Source organism: Lagopus leucura, unplaced genomic scaffold (assembly GCF_019238085.1).
Source record: "Lagopus leucura isolate 7727_CA_CO unplaced genomic scaffold, USGS_WTPT01 Super-Scaffold_100001, whole genome shotgun sequence".
Classification (NCBI taxonomy): domain Eukaryota; kingdom Metazoa; phylum Chordata; class Aves; order Galliformes; family Phasianidae; genus Lagopus; species Lagopus leucura.
This window is the reverse complement of record NW_024962262.1, coordinates 64,669,044-64,685,970: the sequence shown is the minus strand read 5'-3', so window position 1 is coordinate 64,685,970 and position 16,927 is coordinate 64,669,044. Positions and strand designations below refer to the sequence as shown.

The 16,927-nt window shown below is 35.5% G+C and overlaps 1 protein-coding gene across 12 annotated transcripts in view; it reads left to right on the top strand.

Moving 5' to 3' along the window:
- DMD (dystrophin) overlaps window positions 1-16,927 on the top strand; it is a 986,794-nt gene that overhangs the window by 613,748 nt on the left and 356,119 nt on the right. For all 12 annotated transcript variants that reach the window (XM_042866635.1, XM_042866641.1, XM_042866633.1 and 9 more), the window contains one exon: window positions 11,729-11,893. In XM_042866635.1, coding sequence (XP_042722569.1) covers window positions 11,729-11,893 — 165 coding nt within the window. The remainder of the gene's footprint in view (window positions 1-11,728; window positions 11,894-16,927) is intronic.

Below are 16,927 nucleotides of genomic sequence, written 5' to 3'. Positions count from 1 at the left end.
TTCTCTTACAGACTGTGAAATGAAAGTGAGCAAGAAAGTATGCACTAAACCATTTTTAGCCTAATAAGAATGTCAATGTTATTTCCACCTTTTTCTTTCCAATTCATTTTGGATACATATATTGCAGTTTTCTGTCCGTATTGATTTAAAACTATTGAGATTCTTAGTTATTTTGAATACAATAGATTGCACATGTTACAAGACAGACCATATTAGGGTCTGGGTTCTTCAGCCTACTTACAAAAGCAATTTTCAGTTGTTTTATTAGCTTCATACATTAGGTTTTGTTCCACTTTACATGCTGTACTGTAATTCATCCTAACGACTGTTGTTAAAAAGAACTGGAAACTATCATAACACAGAAGGAAATATAAGACATCTACTTTTTTTTTTCCCAGATGTTTACTTAGTAGAATTAATTTAAAAGGTGTATTAATATAGCTCTGAGAACCTCAGCAATCAGTGATAAATTTATTCACTGTAGGTTAGAGAAAATGAAATGGCTTCATATAAATGGGAATATTTTATTATTTACTTTCTGTAAGATAAGAAATGCTAGCAGATCAGAATTAGGCTAACACATTTCTTCTAATCTGAGTTGATTTTATGATTTTGATGCAGAGATTTTTAAATTTGGAAAATTTAGTGCTAAATTTGTGCCACATTTGAAAATAACCTGAGTATCTCCACTTGTGCTGACTTTGGTTTTGACCCCAAATAAAAGAGATTCAAATAAGGTGAATGTTGCTGTAGTGTTATGCTGTGGGTTTGTTTTTTTTTTTAGCAGATGTACAAGAACTTGTTTTACAACATAAAAAACAAAAACAAGAGTGTTTTGATTTAATTGCTATATTTTCAATTTAAAATCTAAGTGTTTTTTTTAATATTTCAACATATCTATTATTTATATATTTATATAATGTATAATAATGTATAATATATATATAATGTATAATAAATATATAATATATTATATATTTATATAATTTATAAGAACAAAATTAAAATTAGACGAGTGCAATTCTTGAGAGCAGAAGGAATTGAGAAAACCCTCCCCAAACACAGTAAAGCAATATGAATAAATAGATGCAGTAGCACAGCATCAGGAAAAGGAAGTTTGTAGTGCAGTAAATCCCTGATTGCTGTTATATTTGGGTATGGTACTTTACTGAGACCATTTTTGTCATGCCTCTTCCCACAGTTTAGAAATGCCAGGGAAGTTGTTTAATTTTCCAGCTGCTCTATTTTCCTATGTACAACCTGCTATCTCATAGGAATATTGTAACAATATATTATTTGGTGGTATTGCAATGTTGTGAAGGTTTAAAACACTGTAGAAGTGGCTAGTAACAGTCTCATGCTCTTTCTGGAGTCCAGCAGAGAAATATGCAATTGATCTCTGAAAATAAAACTGTCAGTTTTCTTTTGTTAAATATTACTAAATATTCTCCTACTACAGTATGTTGCTTATTATCATTTGAAACTATCTGTCAATCTGAAGTCTGTTCAGGGAAAAAGTTACGATGTTCCAAATGTTTTGGAAGCAGTCGGGCAATGATTATGCAGCGTCAAGGGCTTTTGTGACACAGTACTGATTAATTTGTGCTACTTTTCCATTGAGACAAGTTTGAGTCAATTTTGAAGTAGTCAGATTCTTTTTTTAGTATATACTCTAGAACCTAGCTTTATGTGTTTTACTTTACTTTTAATTTTACAGGTGTGTTTTAAGCTTAACAATAAATGACAGCAAACATAATGAATATAATGAAAGTCAAATATAGATGAATTGGATATTTATCACGGTATTATTTGTGGATTTGGGGCAGTGTTGCTCATAAACATGGAAAATGTTACAGAGAAATTAAGGAACCACTTGTAAGAGAATAGTGTACATTTTCTAATGAGTTGCAGCATTTGCATTTGTGAGATGAAGCAGAATGAAATTATTCTCTTATTTTTTGGAATTTCCAAAATATATGTTTCTCCTAAGATCTTTCTGGATAATCTTTTATGTGCTACAGTATGTTAAATACCAATATATTTAAACAGCAGTTGGGTAGGGTCCAGAGGAGAGCCACAAAGATGATCGGGGGCTGCAGCACCCCTCTTATGAAGACAGGCTGAGGGAGCTGGGCTTGTTGAGCCTGGAGAACAGAAGGCTGCGGGGTGACCTCATTGCAGCCTTTCAGGACCTAAAGGGAGCCTACAGAGGGGAGGGGAATCAACTCTGTGAAAGGCTAGATAACAGCAGGACAATGGAAAATGGTTTCAAGTTGAGGGAGGGAAGATGTAGGTTGGATGTCAGGGGGAAATTCTTCACAGAGAGAGTGGTGAGGTGCTGGAACAGGCTGCCCAGAGAGGTTGTGGATGCACCGTCCTTGGAGGTATTATATAGGAAGAAAACATTTCTACTTATTTTTATATTCATTGTGAAGATTTCAGATGTGTCTTCATAAGACCACATTGCTGCTCTGTTTGCTTCACATTAAGCTATAAGACTTCAAAAATATTTACAAAATATAGACCTGCAAGAGGTAAAATTTTATAACTATGGAGACCAAAAATTTGTGATTAAATGTATGTATGCATGCATATATACAATACTATCTTGCTAACTTATTCTATACCATCTTTTAATAACTTCCTGTCCTATTTTTGTTAGGAATATGAATCTAGAATGTATTTGTTATCTATTTCAGAAGTTACGCTAAGCACTTTGAATAGAAAAACATGGATTCTAAAGGCATTTATTTTCTCGGTTTATACCAAGTAACTAATTATATGATTGAAATGCTTGATTTCAAATAAAGCATTTTAAGCATATCCTCTCACAGTTTTCTGCACTGCAGCAACTGCATTTGTAAAAGAGTTCACATACAGCAACCAGTGGTTAGCATAGTATCACGTACCACTGGATGACTAACAGGCATTTGGGCTTTTCTAAACCTCATTTCCCACTGGCCTGTCCTGTTGTGACAAGTCTTTCGTGCTTTTCTATCAAGGAAGACGGTAGGGACCTAAAATCAATGCTTTACTACTTGCCATTTGTAAGATAAAATTTATACTTCAATTATATAAGTCTGTCTGTATTGCAACATGCTTTTATAATTAAAGATTCACAAATGGTAGTCCGGAATAGCCTTAGAGGTAAGCCTTCCCTTTCCTTTTACCTTTCTTTTTTTTTTTTTTTTTTTTTTTTGGTGGCTTGTCTCAGAGTTCAAAAAACACTTCTTAAAAAACTGAGTATCAGCATTACCCAGAGAATTGCCTGTTGTTATGATACGGAGCTCTACACTGAGCACTGTTATCTAGGGTAAATTCCACACTCTCAACTTTTCTGTTAACTGCATGTTTTTCACAAATGAAAAGTGTTCTCCTTCCTCAGGGTGCTAAGGGAGGTATTTCTCAAAGAACAACCAACAGCGAAACTAAATTCATTGTTACCTGTATTCTATCAGTCATGTCAGTGCACTGGTAGGCAGCATCACTAACTAGAATTGGAATACCAGCATATTTTTATTTTTCTACAATTTTAAGTAGAATGCATTCTTTGTTTCGAAGAAATGCTGTAAATAAGCACCTGTATACAAACTTCAATCCTGTTGCAATTCATCTATGCTGTCCAAAGATAATGCGAGGTATCCTTGTTTAATTTTTTTGGTAATAACATAGTTTATCTGTGCATTAATTATCTAACATATGAGACATACATATCTCTTATAGGAGACATTGCTGTTTTGTAATGATTTTATTGCTGTATTGCAAACCTTAAATCCAAATATATCAATTTCCTCTACCGAGCAAAATGTGTTTGCTTGTTTGTTTGATTTTGTTTTTATTGACATTTGTTTCATTGCAGTGTTTTCTGGCTTTGTTTTGCTTATCAGGCATTCTGGCAGATGACACTTTTTAGAAAGTCCATGGCAGTTCTGTGCTTCTGGGAAGCTTTTTCACCGAGGCAGGCAATAGCACTGAAGAATATATCCTATGGTTAATTATCTATTGACTGATTGCCACTGTGAGCTGATTACAGCTTTCAGTATTGGACATGGTCTTGAAAGTAAAGTAATCAGATAATATAAATTCTTATGAGAAAAAGGAAAAGAAGGGCTGATGAGAGTCAGCAGCAGACAGGAAGTACTCTGCTGACTGGAATTACAAAAGTAGTGACGGGACTGCTGTGTTCAGTCTGCCAAGTAGCGAGAAGAAATTGAGCTTTATGTGGTTGTGAAGGCCAATGGCATTCTAGCTTGTATCAGGAATGGTGTGGTGAGCAGGAATAGAGAAGTAATCCTGACTGCAGTCAGCACTGGTGAGGCCCCACCTCAAGTACGGTACAGTATTGAGCCCCAAATACGGAAAGGACATGGAGGTGCTGGATCAGGTCCAAAGAAAGGCAACAAGGCTTGTGAAGGGCCTGGACAATATGCCCTATGAGGAGAGACTGAAGGAACTGGGGCCGTTTAGTCTGGGGAAAAGGAGGCTGAGGGGAGACCTTACTCCTTTGTTCCAATACCTGAAAGGTGCAGTGAGAGCAGGGCTGGTCTCTTCTCACTGTTGAAAGGTGACAGGACGAGGGGAAATGGCCTCAAGTTGTGCCAGGGGAGGCTTAGGTTGGAAATCGGAAAAAACTTTACAGAAAGGGTTGTTGAGCAGTGGAATAGGCTCCCCAGGGAGGTGGTTGACTCACCATCCCTGGCTGTGTTTAAAAACCGTTTGGATGTGGTGCTCAGGGACATGATTTAGCAGAGGGTTGTTAGAGTTAGGGTAGTATGGTTAGGTTGTGGTTGGACTTGGTGATTTTTAAGACCTTTTCCAACATGAGCAATTCTATGATATTGTGATTCTGTGATTCAAAGTAATATGGAACAGGTTGCCCACAGATGTGGTGAATGAGACATTCAAGGTCTCATTCAATATGGTCATTCAAGACCACAGTCATATGTCTGTGTCATATGTCTATTCAATATGGTCATTCAAGGTCAGGCTGAACAAGGCTCTGAGCACCCTGATGTAGCTGTAGGAGTCCCTCCCTGTTCATCGCAAGAGATTTGTACTAGATGACCTTTAGGGGTCCCTTCCATCTTCAGCGATTCAAGTGTTGTTCAGGACACCACAGTTGTGCATCCAGCTCTGTGCTGTGTGTAGCACTGTGGCCTACCATTTTCTCTTCTTCCTCTTCACTTCCCAGCAGACTCTGATTTCTTCTCTGGGAAGAAAGCTATGATTAACAGGTTCAAGATGACTCTGTAGGCAGGGTGCAAGTACTGTGAGGTATGTGCAGGAGTTTGCTTGTTTCTAGGCTAGTAATAACTTGAGGGATAGTTATGGTATCTTCTGCTGTAAACCAGGGAAAGAACAATCAGCAATTTTGCTTCGGATTAATTTTCTTGTCCTATGTCAGAGGATTCTTCATTAAGGGTCAATGCAGGAATCAGATTCTAAACCTTTTACAGTTGCTTTTGGATTTCTGGAATTTGAGTGAGGGACAAAGATAAAGAAAGTATTGCCCTAAGTATTCAATAGAACTTTAAGGTGGAGGGTCTTGTGCTCAGAAAATGCCCTTGTCAAAAGAAGTTTACTGAGATAGTACCACAGAAGAATGAATGTCAATTAGTTATAAATATTAACTTTTTTTATTCAGATGATTGTGATCTATATTATACAATATTACCATATTATCTATATTATCATATTACCATGTAATAACAACAAAATGAATCATTGGGTTTGGAGATACATTTGTATGCTTTTTAAAAAGTTAGACAGCCAAATTAAGAAGAAAATCATTCTTGCCTTGCATTTGTGAATTGCTTTACTCTTCTCCGTGAATGAGAAAAGATGATCTTTTAAATAAGAATTAATCTTGTGAATATCACAAATGCATATCTAAGAATTTAAAAATGAAAAAACAAAATTAAGAAGAAAGCCTCCAAAACATGTAGGGAGGTCAGGTGCTGGGAATCTTGTAGGAAACATGAAGCATTGGCTACATTGAAAATAATAATCTTATACATATACTTCAGTAGCTTGTTTTGTGTTCCTGTAATAAATAACCTTTATTCCAACTTTGTCAGAGACACTGTGGTTTATAAATATTCATCACTTGGAAGAAATTGCATAGATTTTGTTTTAAAGTCAATATTGAGTTTGCTAATGAAAATGGCTGAGTTAATTAACTAAGTGGTGTCCTAGACCGAACTTACATGAAACTCTTTCTTACACTGATTGTTTTTCATGAAGAAATGATGCATGAAAATTAAGTTCTCCCCTTCCATTTTAGATCATTCCTTGATATGCAGTATAGGGAAAGTGATTTTAGGCAGATAAAACTTTCTGAACAGTGACTGTAAGAATTGCTGTTTTATGTAATCATCTTAATAATGTCATGGAAGTGTCATTTGTAATATATCGGTAAGTCAGCATTAAAGCTTGTATTTCATGTTTTTTATGACTTTTTTGTTTCATATCTAAGTCTTGGTGTGGACAGCAGCTAAACTTGCTTTTGGTCCAGTTATGCTGTAGGCTGACTGTCCTGGATTCACCTATCTTTTTTACCTCTTATTTTAGAAAAAAATTGAATATTAAAGCAGAAACTGCAGCTTGTCTTACATTAGGAAGTGTGCTTTCACAGGGAATTGGACTACACATTCTAAGTTTTTCTGCATACGATCAGTGGTGTATTTTTTTTAAAACCTAAAACTGCCAGTTATCCTACAATAGAAGCCCACTTTAAGGAAATGCTTTGTATATCAGAAGGAGCTTTGCAAGTCAGTAGTGCAAGAAAAACATTGTTAGCAGTCTGCACAATCTTCTGTTTGTTCATTTCAGGTAAATGGGAAATGACCTTGACATTGAATTGTAAGCAAGAAGGGAAATATTCAACATCAGGCATTCGTTACTTGAATAAGTCATTTTAGTGGCTTTCTTTTCTTTTATCATGTGGTAGCTGCTGATAATAAGTGATGCCTTAATAACTACGTTGTTTATCAAGTTCATTCACTTGTGATAACATTTTTGATCTCTACAAAATTATTCCTAATTTTTTTCTTTCTTACTTACTATCTCCACCTTATTAGTTTCATTTTTTTCTGTTATATATTCATTATTCTGAATATTTTTTTTTCTGTTGCAAGATTGAACTACACAGCTATGATATTGATATTGTTTTCTGGATACTCATAAGGAGTTAGAACAGGGACCATTGAATATGATTTTACATCAGAAGGCATATCTTATACAACTTCTTTCTTTTATATTTACAATACTAATCAGTATTCCTTTTCATCTGCTTCACTCTAAGTCATCATGTAGTGCATGCACACAACTGTATCTATCTGAAAAACAGTCTGAAGCTGAAGTATGAAGTAGCGGTAGAAAACTGGTGCATGTGAGATGTTTGAGGTCTATACAGCTAAATTGAGCAACTGTATGGTTTTGTCTCAAAGTTGTCACGTTGGGGTAGGAATGGAAAGAACCTAAAAGTGGATTATTTAGGCTTTTAGGGAAGGAAGATATCCAACATGTGACGTTCAGATGGAACAGAAATAAGCAATATTAGATAACCATCTAGACTTTGAAGTCATGCAGCTATTTAAATTTGACAGAGTATTCTCATGTTTCTAGAGATATCATTTATTTGTATTCTTTTAGTATTTTAAAGAAAAGATGAAAAATGAAATACATGAAACTAATTAAGTGAAAAATGGCCTGATATTTTAAGATAAGAATAATGCTGTGCATTGTGAAGACCAGTGTCAGTTTGTAAAATTAGGATCTTCTACCATTTTCCAATTTGGACATAAATCTTTTCTATTATTCTGTTACTAAGCTACCAATTAATCTAACTTAATTAACATTTGAACCAAAGTACAAAATTTTAGAAGCGTCACATACATCGATGTTTTGACACATCGTTGAAATTATATAGTCCTTTGATGCTGAAATCAGAATTTTGTCTTTGAAGGAATAATCCATGCTTTTATTTTCATTTGCACTTTCTCATCTATTTTTTCCTTTGGTTGCAAACAAAGGTATGTTTTCATTGTTGATCTGCTGCCAAATAAGGTAAAGTTGAAGATATTAATTTTTAAGCAGAAACTGAAGTCAGAGTTTTAGAAAGCTGTCCCAGTTAAAGTTGTTTGTTCTTCAATTTTTTGTCCACTGCACACTTTATTCCTTGCCAGCTTACAAAACTCTTTGCTTTCTTCAGGCTTGTGTTCAGACTAGGCAGAATTTGGAGAAAATGTCTCATATGCTCACCGTTTTTTACTGTTGTACAGATGGTGCCTTAGGACCACCGCTTTTGGTCTTGTAGCTTATGAAAGGATGTCAGTTCTTCTCTAGTAAAACTAAACAGTTTTTCTTAAATAGAAGGGAAAGAAATGAGATATTATAGAGGATGAAACAAAGTAGACACCAGGTGGATAATCCTGGGGAAAAGAAAAAAAAGAAAAAAAAAAAAAAAAAAAGGAATAAAAGAGGGAGAAGAAAGAGGCCGAAAAGTGAAAACTGTAGAAAAGAGATTTGGAGTGGGACATGTTTACTCCTCCCTGGAGCTAAGAACTAGATGGAGGACAGTTGGGCTGCTGTATGTTCCAATGGCATCAGAATCCGATCTCAGGGATAGGACTTCTAGAGCTGTGTCATGGACTTGGAGAAGCCCATCAAGGAAGTTCCGTAATTGATTGAAGAGGATTGGAATCTCCTCTTTAATTAAAGATGGCAAGCTAAAAGGTAGACAGAAAAATTTTAACTTAAGAAGCAGAGAAAAATCTGAAGATCCTCTGCATGTCTGGCTGTGACACAAAGGGGCATGAATCAGGAGACCCAATCAACGTACCTTTCTCTGTTAATCCACACAGTGTTTCTCAAGTTATGCTTCAGGAAATAAGCTGTCTACCCAGAGACAGCCTGCAGCAGTACCTTGGCTCAGTGGGAGGATTTGTAATTCCCTTAAGCTCATGAGGTTCTAATTTGATTAGCCAGCTTAACTGCTTGATGCCAGAATTTAAAAAAAAATAAAAAATAAAGCAGAATTGTAGAATCTGTTTTGCATGCAATAACATGAAACACGTTACTTGGATCTTACACAATATTCCCTTGCTAATATCCAGCCAAAAAAAATTGTTTCTTACATACTTGTCCATAGCCATGAACTTGTGAATTTGAGGGAAGTTTTGTGTCTACTGTTGCTCTTTTAATTTCTGTGGTAGAAGAAAAAGGCATTAAGTTTCTCTGTATAATGAACAGATTCAAACTGACATAGATTTTGTTTTTATTTATTTACATGCACTATAATTAATAAAAGAAATATAATCATATATTTGTGCTACAATTTTAGCCCTGGAACTGATTCATAAGAAGACTGCATTTACTTGTGTTACCACCTCACTTCAGGTGGAATTTGTTTTGCCTTTTTTTTTTTTGTGTGTGTGTGTGTGTGTGTGTGTGTGTGTATGTAATTACTTTTGAACGCATGCGGTTGAAGTAATGTATACAAACAAAACCTCTTTCCTCTTCTTTGTTTCTGGATTAAACATATAACTGAGTCATAGAATCACAGAATGGTTTGATGGGAAGGGACATCAAAGCCTATTCAGTCCCAACCCCTGCCATGAGCAGGGCGGCCCCCCACCAACTCAGCTGCCCAGGGCCCCATCCAACCTGGCCTTGAGCCTCCAGGGACGGGGCACCACAGCTTCTCTGGGCAGCTGTGCCAGCACATCACAGCCCTTAGAGTTAAGAATTTCCATCTAGTATCTACCCCAAACCACCCCTCTATTAATTTTACCTCGCCCTTCTTTACATCTGTTGTTGCTGTTTCTCCTTTCTCATTTATCAGATTTTAATACTACATCTTAGTATATAATCATTTACGTTTTTTTTTTCCCGTAAAATGCTACAAATTTATTTTCGTCTGTCTTCTAGTTGACCCAATATATTTGATTAAGACTGGTTAAAGGCAGATTAATTTCAGATTTCAGATTTTCAGACATCACCTTTGATTTTTTTTTCTGCCAGTGGTTATCTATTTGTTTTTAATAGGTTTTCTGTGGAATTTGTTTAAATTAATATTAAAGCTACTAAACATTAAAGATTATCATTCTAACCTTGTAAGAAAGATGAAACTAATCTTCTGTGAAATTAGGCCAAGATCTGCATAAATACTGAGTGAACACATAAGGGAAATGAATGCATTTCTAATTGTGTTCTCTCATATCTTGGGCCATACTGGAAAAGCAGAGTTCTTGTTATATTTAACAAGATTGGGAGGATCGAAAAAGCGATTTGACTCATGGGTCAGTTTTTATTAAAAAGGTTGTTATGGGGTGGATATAACGAACAACAGAGAAAATTTAACGAACTGCAAATCAAGTTAATGAATTAGAGTCATCTTGTAAGTGGCCTAGTAAACCATATGTGAAATATATGTAGAAGAGTTCTTGTAGCATCAACAGATTAGTATTTTCAAACTGAATTTGTAAAGAAATATATATGCTATGAGAAAATTTTCTTCCCATTCCTGCTTTTTTTTTGTTTGTTTTGTTTTGTTTTTTGTAACTTTCATTGCTTTAATGTCTCTGGCTTCTGATTATTATCTACTGTAAAATACCATCAATAGGAATTAGTGTACACCAGTGATACTGTTGTAGCTGGGCAACATGATAGCTATACTTCTGTTAATACTGTTGAGTTTCAGCTTCAGAGGGAATTTATATTTTACTGTGTGCATCAGAAACGTCACATTCTGCTACTTTTATAAGGTCTGTTTTAGTAAAAACCTGTGCTTTGAAATGAACATCAGGAAACTCCATTTCCTTGACATGAGCAACTAACCATGCTTCTTGGCTGTTTTTAATAGTTAGTTGCCATATTTTCTTATCCCTTCTCAGGACCTTTATTTGCTGTTTCTAATTATTTTCCAAGTCCAGATGGTTTCTCCTCTGGTTTATGTTTGCAATGCTGCCCATATTGTATAGTGACACCTCACCTCTCAGCTATAGAAAACAAGCTGGGAAGGACAGCATGGAGTGTTGGCTTCAACCTGTTTTATTTATTTTCAACCTGTTCCTGTATTTACTCCAAATGCTTCAGTGCTGTTAGATTTGAATGGTGTCATTCACTGATTAATAATTTTTAATTACTCGCAAAGGATGTACTTGGTTAAAATCTGATTACTTTGAATGCAAATCAGAGAATCAAGTTCAGTATTGATGACACATTTCTTCGTTATTTTTCTTCACTATATGCATCTGCTCATGCAAATTTGGACAGAACTGACAACTCTAAACACCTTGTCAGAAAACATGCTTATAAATTTCCAGATCAAAGAGGCCAAGGAAGGTTGGATGTCATTCAAATGGTCACTTTCATGTTTTTGTATTTGCTGTTACTCTCTCAGATTAAAAATTGAGCATAAAAGCAGTTTCATATACAGAGAAAACTAACTTTTTATGTATCACAAATGCAGTAGTAGAATAACAAAAATGAGAAGCCTGATGATTTGCTTATTTGTAGGAAAGAGATATTGTAACTTATCTGTAAGATACTTACCATGATAATTTCACTACTGTTTATAGTCTTCATTTCCTTGTACAGGTGTATACTATTAACTCATATATGTTATGTATATAGTGTATGTGTGTATAATTTTAAATTGCTTTATATTGTTTGTTTGTTTGTTTGTTTTTCCTCACTACAAAACCAGCTTCTGGTATTTTTTCAGGTGTCCAGAGATCTACCAGAGAAGCAAAAAGAAATAGAAATTCTGCTGAAGGATTTCATCGACCTTGATCAGCAAATAAATCAACTGACATTGTGGATAACACCTGTCAAAAATCAGCTAGAGCTTTATAACCAAGTGGGTCAGCCAGGAGCTTTTGATATTAAGGTAAACTTTCTGTTTTAAAAAGGAATCTAGATGTTTAATGGTCAAAATGTCAGTTGGAGCATTAGCTGCATGGCTTGTATTAATAATATAGCTTTGATATGTAAATCCACAACAGTTCCTTAAGATTCTGCTGTATAAAAATTCTTATTTTTTTCCATTAGACAGTTTCTTGTGATAGAGCTGTTTAGGGTGGCAAGGTGAAATACAAAAATAGTAAATAATTTTTGCTAAACCATATCTTGAAAGAAGAGTCCAAAAAGCTAGTACATCAAATTCAAAATATCAGTGATGGGCCGTTTGAGCAGTTTTCATCAAGTCAATAAGACTAGTTGAAAATCAGAATATTTAGGGCTGCATAAGGATTCTAATGGTGCAAGAAATACATATAACTGCTAATCATCTCAGATATCTAGAAAGCAACAAAACTGATTGTTCAGTAATTGTGAATTAAGTATTTAGGATCTACTCCTCGATGTATATTTAGTTATTAAAAAATACCTATAAATAGGCAAAGATTAAAAACCAGCACTGTTTTTTGTTGGTTCTCATGTTCCAATGTTCTGCAAAAAGAAAAAAAAAAAAAGTAAATATTTTAAACTCTTCTTACTTTGCATGAAATGGAATAATTGCTTCTAAAGTCATGGTTTTTTGCAGACAATATTTATTAAATTCACTTTATCCTCAGTGCTTTTGTGCAGCTGTTTTAATGCTGAAACTTTTCTGTCATACAATCACATTATGGAAAATAGTGAATCTCAAGTTCTGTTGTAGTCCTATAATTGGCAGAATGAGTTCAGTGATGACATTCATTCCCTTTTAAAAAGATAAATTAGGATAGCTCTGCAAATGTCTTTATATAAATGGAACAAGGGATGGAAATTACTTCAAAGAAAATTATCTATGCTCACTTCCTGTATTTTAAGAAAAATTTTTAATCAGAATTCTTCCATTTCTTTCTTTCAATCTTTTTCATTCTTTTTCTTATAGACTGATTCCACCATTAAATTTGCTCCAAATTATAATAACATTGTTTTTTTCTATTGCTTGTGAAAGAGATGTTTTGTTTGTTTTTTTAGCTCCTTTATGGTGATGATAGAGGAATATTTTTGAAAAGCTTTTAACAGAATAGGGAAAAAGAAAGTGTATAGTCCTGATGTGGTGCGATGAAATCTTGTACGATCAAAGAGGAAAGGGAGTACTGAAGATCATAAAAGGCAGGCAAGTAAGGCATGAGCCAGCAGAGATGTTTAACCTATCTTTCTTTTGTCATCACTGCATTTGGAACTTAATAGACAGAGTATGTGGGAGAAAATTTCTTCATAATGTTTCTGGATGCATAATACCTATTGTTTCCTAGAATTGTATCCAGAATCTAGTTGGAGTAGATAGTGGAACAGGCTCCTTTTTTCTTTACTGTGATACAGTTAGGAAATAGGAGATGAGATACTTCAAGCATAGAGAGATGGGACGTGTCCAGCATATGCCTTGGTCATCACAGGTATTAATCTTAGGGCACCTTCTCTTTTTCTCTCTTTGGTTGGACTACTATGTGTCAAGTGAGTCTTTAGGCAACATCTTAGCTTCTAAACTAAATGCATATTTCAATTTAAAAGGCATAAAAAAATTTAAGAAAATTGTTAACACCATAAGTTTGTTGAAACAACACTTCTTTAAAACTCATTCACTCTCAAGAAGCATACTGTAATTTATAGCAGCTTTTATTATAAAATACATTATTTTTATTAAAATTGAATCTATGTTTTTCTATTATCCCTTTCTGCTCTCACAGTTCTATGCATCATTTAAAGAGTGACAGTGTGTCTCATGCTACCCTAATATATTTTATGCCAATGTAATTTTTGTTCATAATTTTTTTTACTGTAATTTAGAAACCACAGTGCTTTCAGACCCCAGTCTCCAGGCCTTCAGTTAGGCATCATAATTCTTAGTGGTGGTTTCCAAAATCCTAAATAGAATTTAATAACTCGCTCATTTCTTGTTAAATAATGGTAGGGTTACTCCTGTAACTCTATTAGTTGATTTAGCGAGTAACCATTAACTCACTATACAGGACTAATCCAGAATCTTATTTCCAAGATTTAAAAAACATCTCTAGCGGTGTATGCTGTATTCACATTGTTAATCCATTATTACGGTTTTCTTTTATAAATGAAGATACATATTTTTAAATGTAACAAAACAGTCTAAAGAAATCAGCATTGGAATTCATATTTGCAAGCTACCGTTTTAATAATACTGAAGTAGATCTTATTTATTTGTAAGTATTATGTAATTTTTCTAGCACGTTGGCATAATGTCTCATTCCAATATTGGCATAATAATAGAGACTGCTCCTATGAAATACTCATGTATACACATGGGGAAGTACAAAATCTGCATCTATTATAATTTCTGAACATACTGCTAGTTTTGAACACTGGAACACTTCAATAATTGCAGTAAGCCTTCAATGTAGCTTCTCATGCATCTTGAATATATTTAATGCCGTGTCTTTTACAACTGTTTGTGTTTTTCTAGCTTAGCATATGTAGGAGAACTGTCAGGTCAGGGCTTGAACTGGTGATTGATCACCTGGTGAGGAGGTGTGGCTGGCCTAAGGAGCACAAGCAAATGGTCTGCATTGGTGCTCCCCACATGACCAGAAGGGGTGATCCAGGTGGAGCCACCCTGTACTCACTTGAGGGCCAGCCCCTAAAAGGAGTGTATCTCTTCAACCCAGGCTGTTTCTGGGAAGGAGAGCTACCTAGCCAGAGAGCCCCTTCCACCAGTTGGGTGAGTTCGAGTGTTCTTTCTCTATGTGACTATCTGGTTCACCTGTGAATACTTTGCCTGGTATTGCCAAGAGCCTGTCAGAAGCAATTTTGCTTCTCTGTGAGTACAACTCCAAGTACTTATGTTTTCTGTGTATTTTCTCTTTGGTACAATGTTACTCTTACAGCAATTCTGTGTGATTTTGTACTCCCAACTTAACAAAGTTAGTCGGATGTAGTAATCATCGGTTTCCAATTTTACAAAAAGGTGTGATTCAAGAAAATATGATGAAAGTTGTCCATCTTACAAAATCGTAAGATGATAATACTTAACAGCTTTGTGTACAGTACTGCATTGGATATAGCTAAGTCAGTAGACCACTTCAGAATAAATATGTTCAGGTCTTATTGTACGGATACTTTTGTACATACCAGTATATTTTTATTTTTATTTATATTTATATTTTTATTTTTTATCAGTACTTCTGCCAGTAATGGCAAGTGAAGCCTGTAATTACTTCTGAAAACACGAAGTTGAAGTAACATATATAAACAAAACCTCATCTTTCTTCTTCTTTGCATCTGGATTAAACATATAACAGAGTCATAGAGTCACAGAACGGTTTGATGGGAAGGGACATCAAAGCCTATTCAGTCCCAACCCCTGCCATGGGCAGGGCTGCCCCCCACCAGCTCAGCTGCCCAGGGCCCCATCCAACCTGGCCTCAAGCGCCTCCAGGGATGGGGCACCACAGCTTCTCTGGGCAGCTGTGCCAGTGCCTCACCATTCTCTGAGTAAAGAATTTCTTCCCAGTGTCTAACCTAAGTTTCTCCTCTTCCAGCTTAAAGCTATTCATTCCCCCTTGTCCTATTACTATTACATTATGTGAAAAGTCAGTCTTCTGCTTGTGAGTTCCCTTCAAGTACTGAAAGGCCGCACTGAGGTATCCCTGGAGCCTCTCTTCTCCAGGCTAAACAAGCCTAACTCCCTCAGCCTGTCTTCATAGGAGAGATGCTCTAGCCCTCTAATCATCCTTGTGGCCCTCCTCTTGGCCTGCTCTAACAGCTACGCATCTATCCGGTGCTGATGCCCTCAGGCCTGAATGCAGTACTCCCCATGGGACCTTGCTCTGCTGGCCACCCCTCTTTTACAGTGGCTCAGGACTGAGTTGGCCTTCCCAGCTTTAAGTACACTCTTCTGGCTCATGTCCAGCATCTCATCTATCAGATCCCTCAAGTCCTTCTCCACAGGACTGCTCATCTATCAGACATGATTGAAATTAGTATAGCTAGCTCAATTTGAGGTTGGAAGATACTGCCTTTATCATCCCATCTGACGTGCTGCATAAACTGGTCAGTTTGGTTTTCTCAGTTATTTTCTGCCTGAACTGCTGCATGCCTTTATCAAAAATGACCAAACTGAAACGAGGCTGCTTTCTAACCTTCAAGTATGGACACTCATTTTGTGGTGAACTGCTTCAGTAGTTGAATTTAAAAACCTGCATGTTTAACCTAGACTGATTTTGTTTACATTCATCTTTCTAGCAAACTAAAGAGAGCTTCAATACTGCATTCACAGACAATACTCAAGTTTTATCTTAAACTCTGCTTACCATCAGTACTGTTGTCCTAATTCAGAGAAGAAGGCAAATACGGATTGTATAACGAATCTTATTTCAAAAAGTAATTATTTTTTGTTCAAAGCAATTATTTTGTGGTCCTGATAATAATGTGATTATCTTTAATCACAAAGTTATTTTAGCTAAGTCTAATCAGTTGAAGTAAGTGGCAAGTGTTGCTATAATGGAAAATGTAGGAAATTTCAGCATTGTCTCCTGAGTAGAATATATGAAGCTATGCACTAACACTTTGAAACTTATTCTGATCCAGTCATCCAGATTTCATAAACTTTTTTAGGGATATATTATTCTGAGCCTAGGATCAAGACCTGCACAATACGCACTTAGAAACAGTTTTCCTAGAGCATCAATAGCCTGTGCAGCTTCAGAACTATGGCTAAAGGAATTTGTGCAAATTCTGGTCTCTGCTTCTTCCTACTGAGTGATCTGCTGTTTGTTTGTTTTTACTTTACCTGAAAGATAAGTTGTAAGGGAGACCTCAAAAGACAATTATAACTAGTGGTTATGCTAGTGATTTGGCTCCTATACCTTCAGAAAGTCTAAAGAACTTTTTTCTTGGTTGCTGCTTTTTTTTCCCCTCTAAATATTTACTTCATCGTAGTTGATTTTAATCACAACTCTAA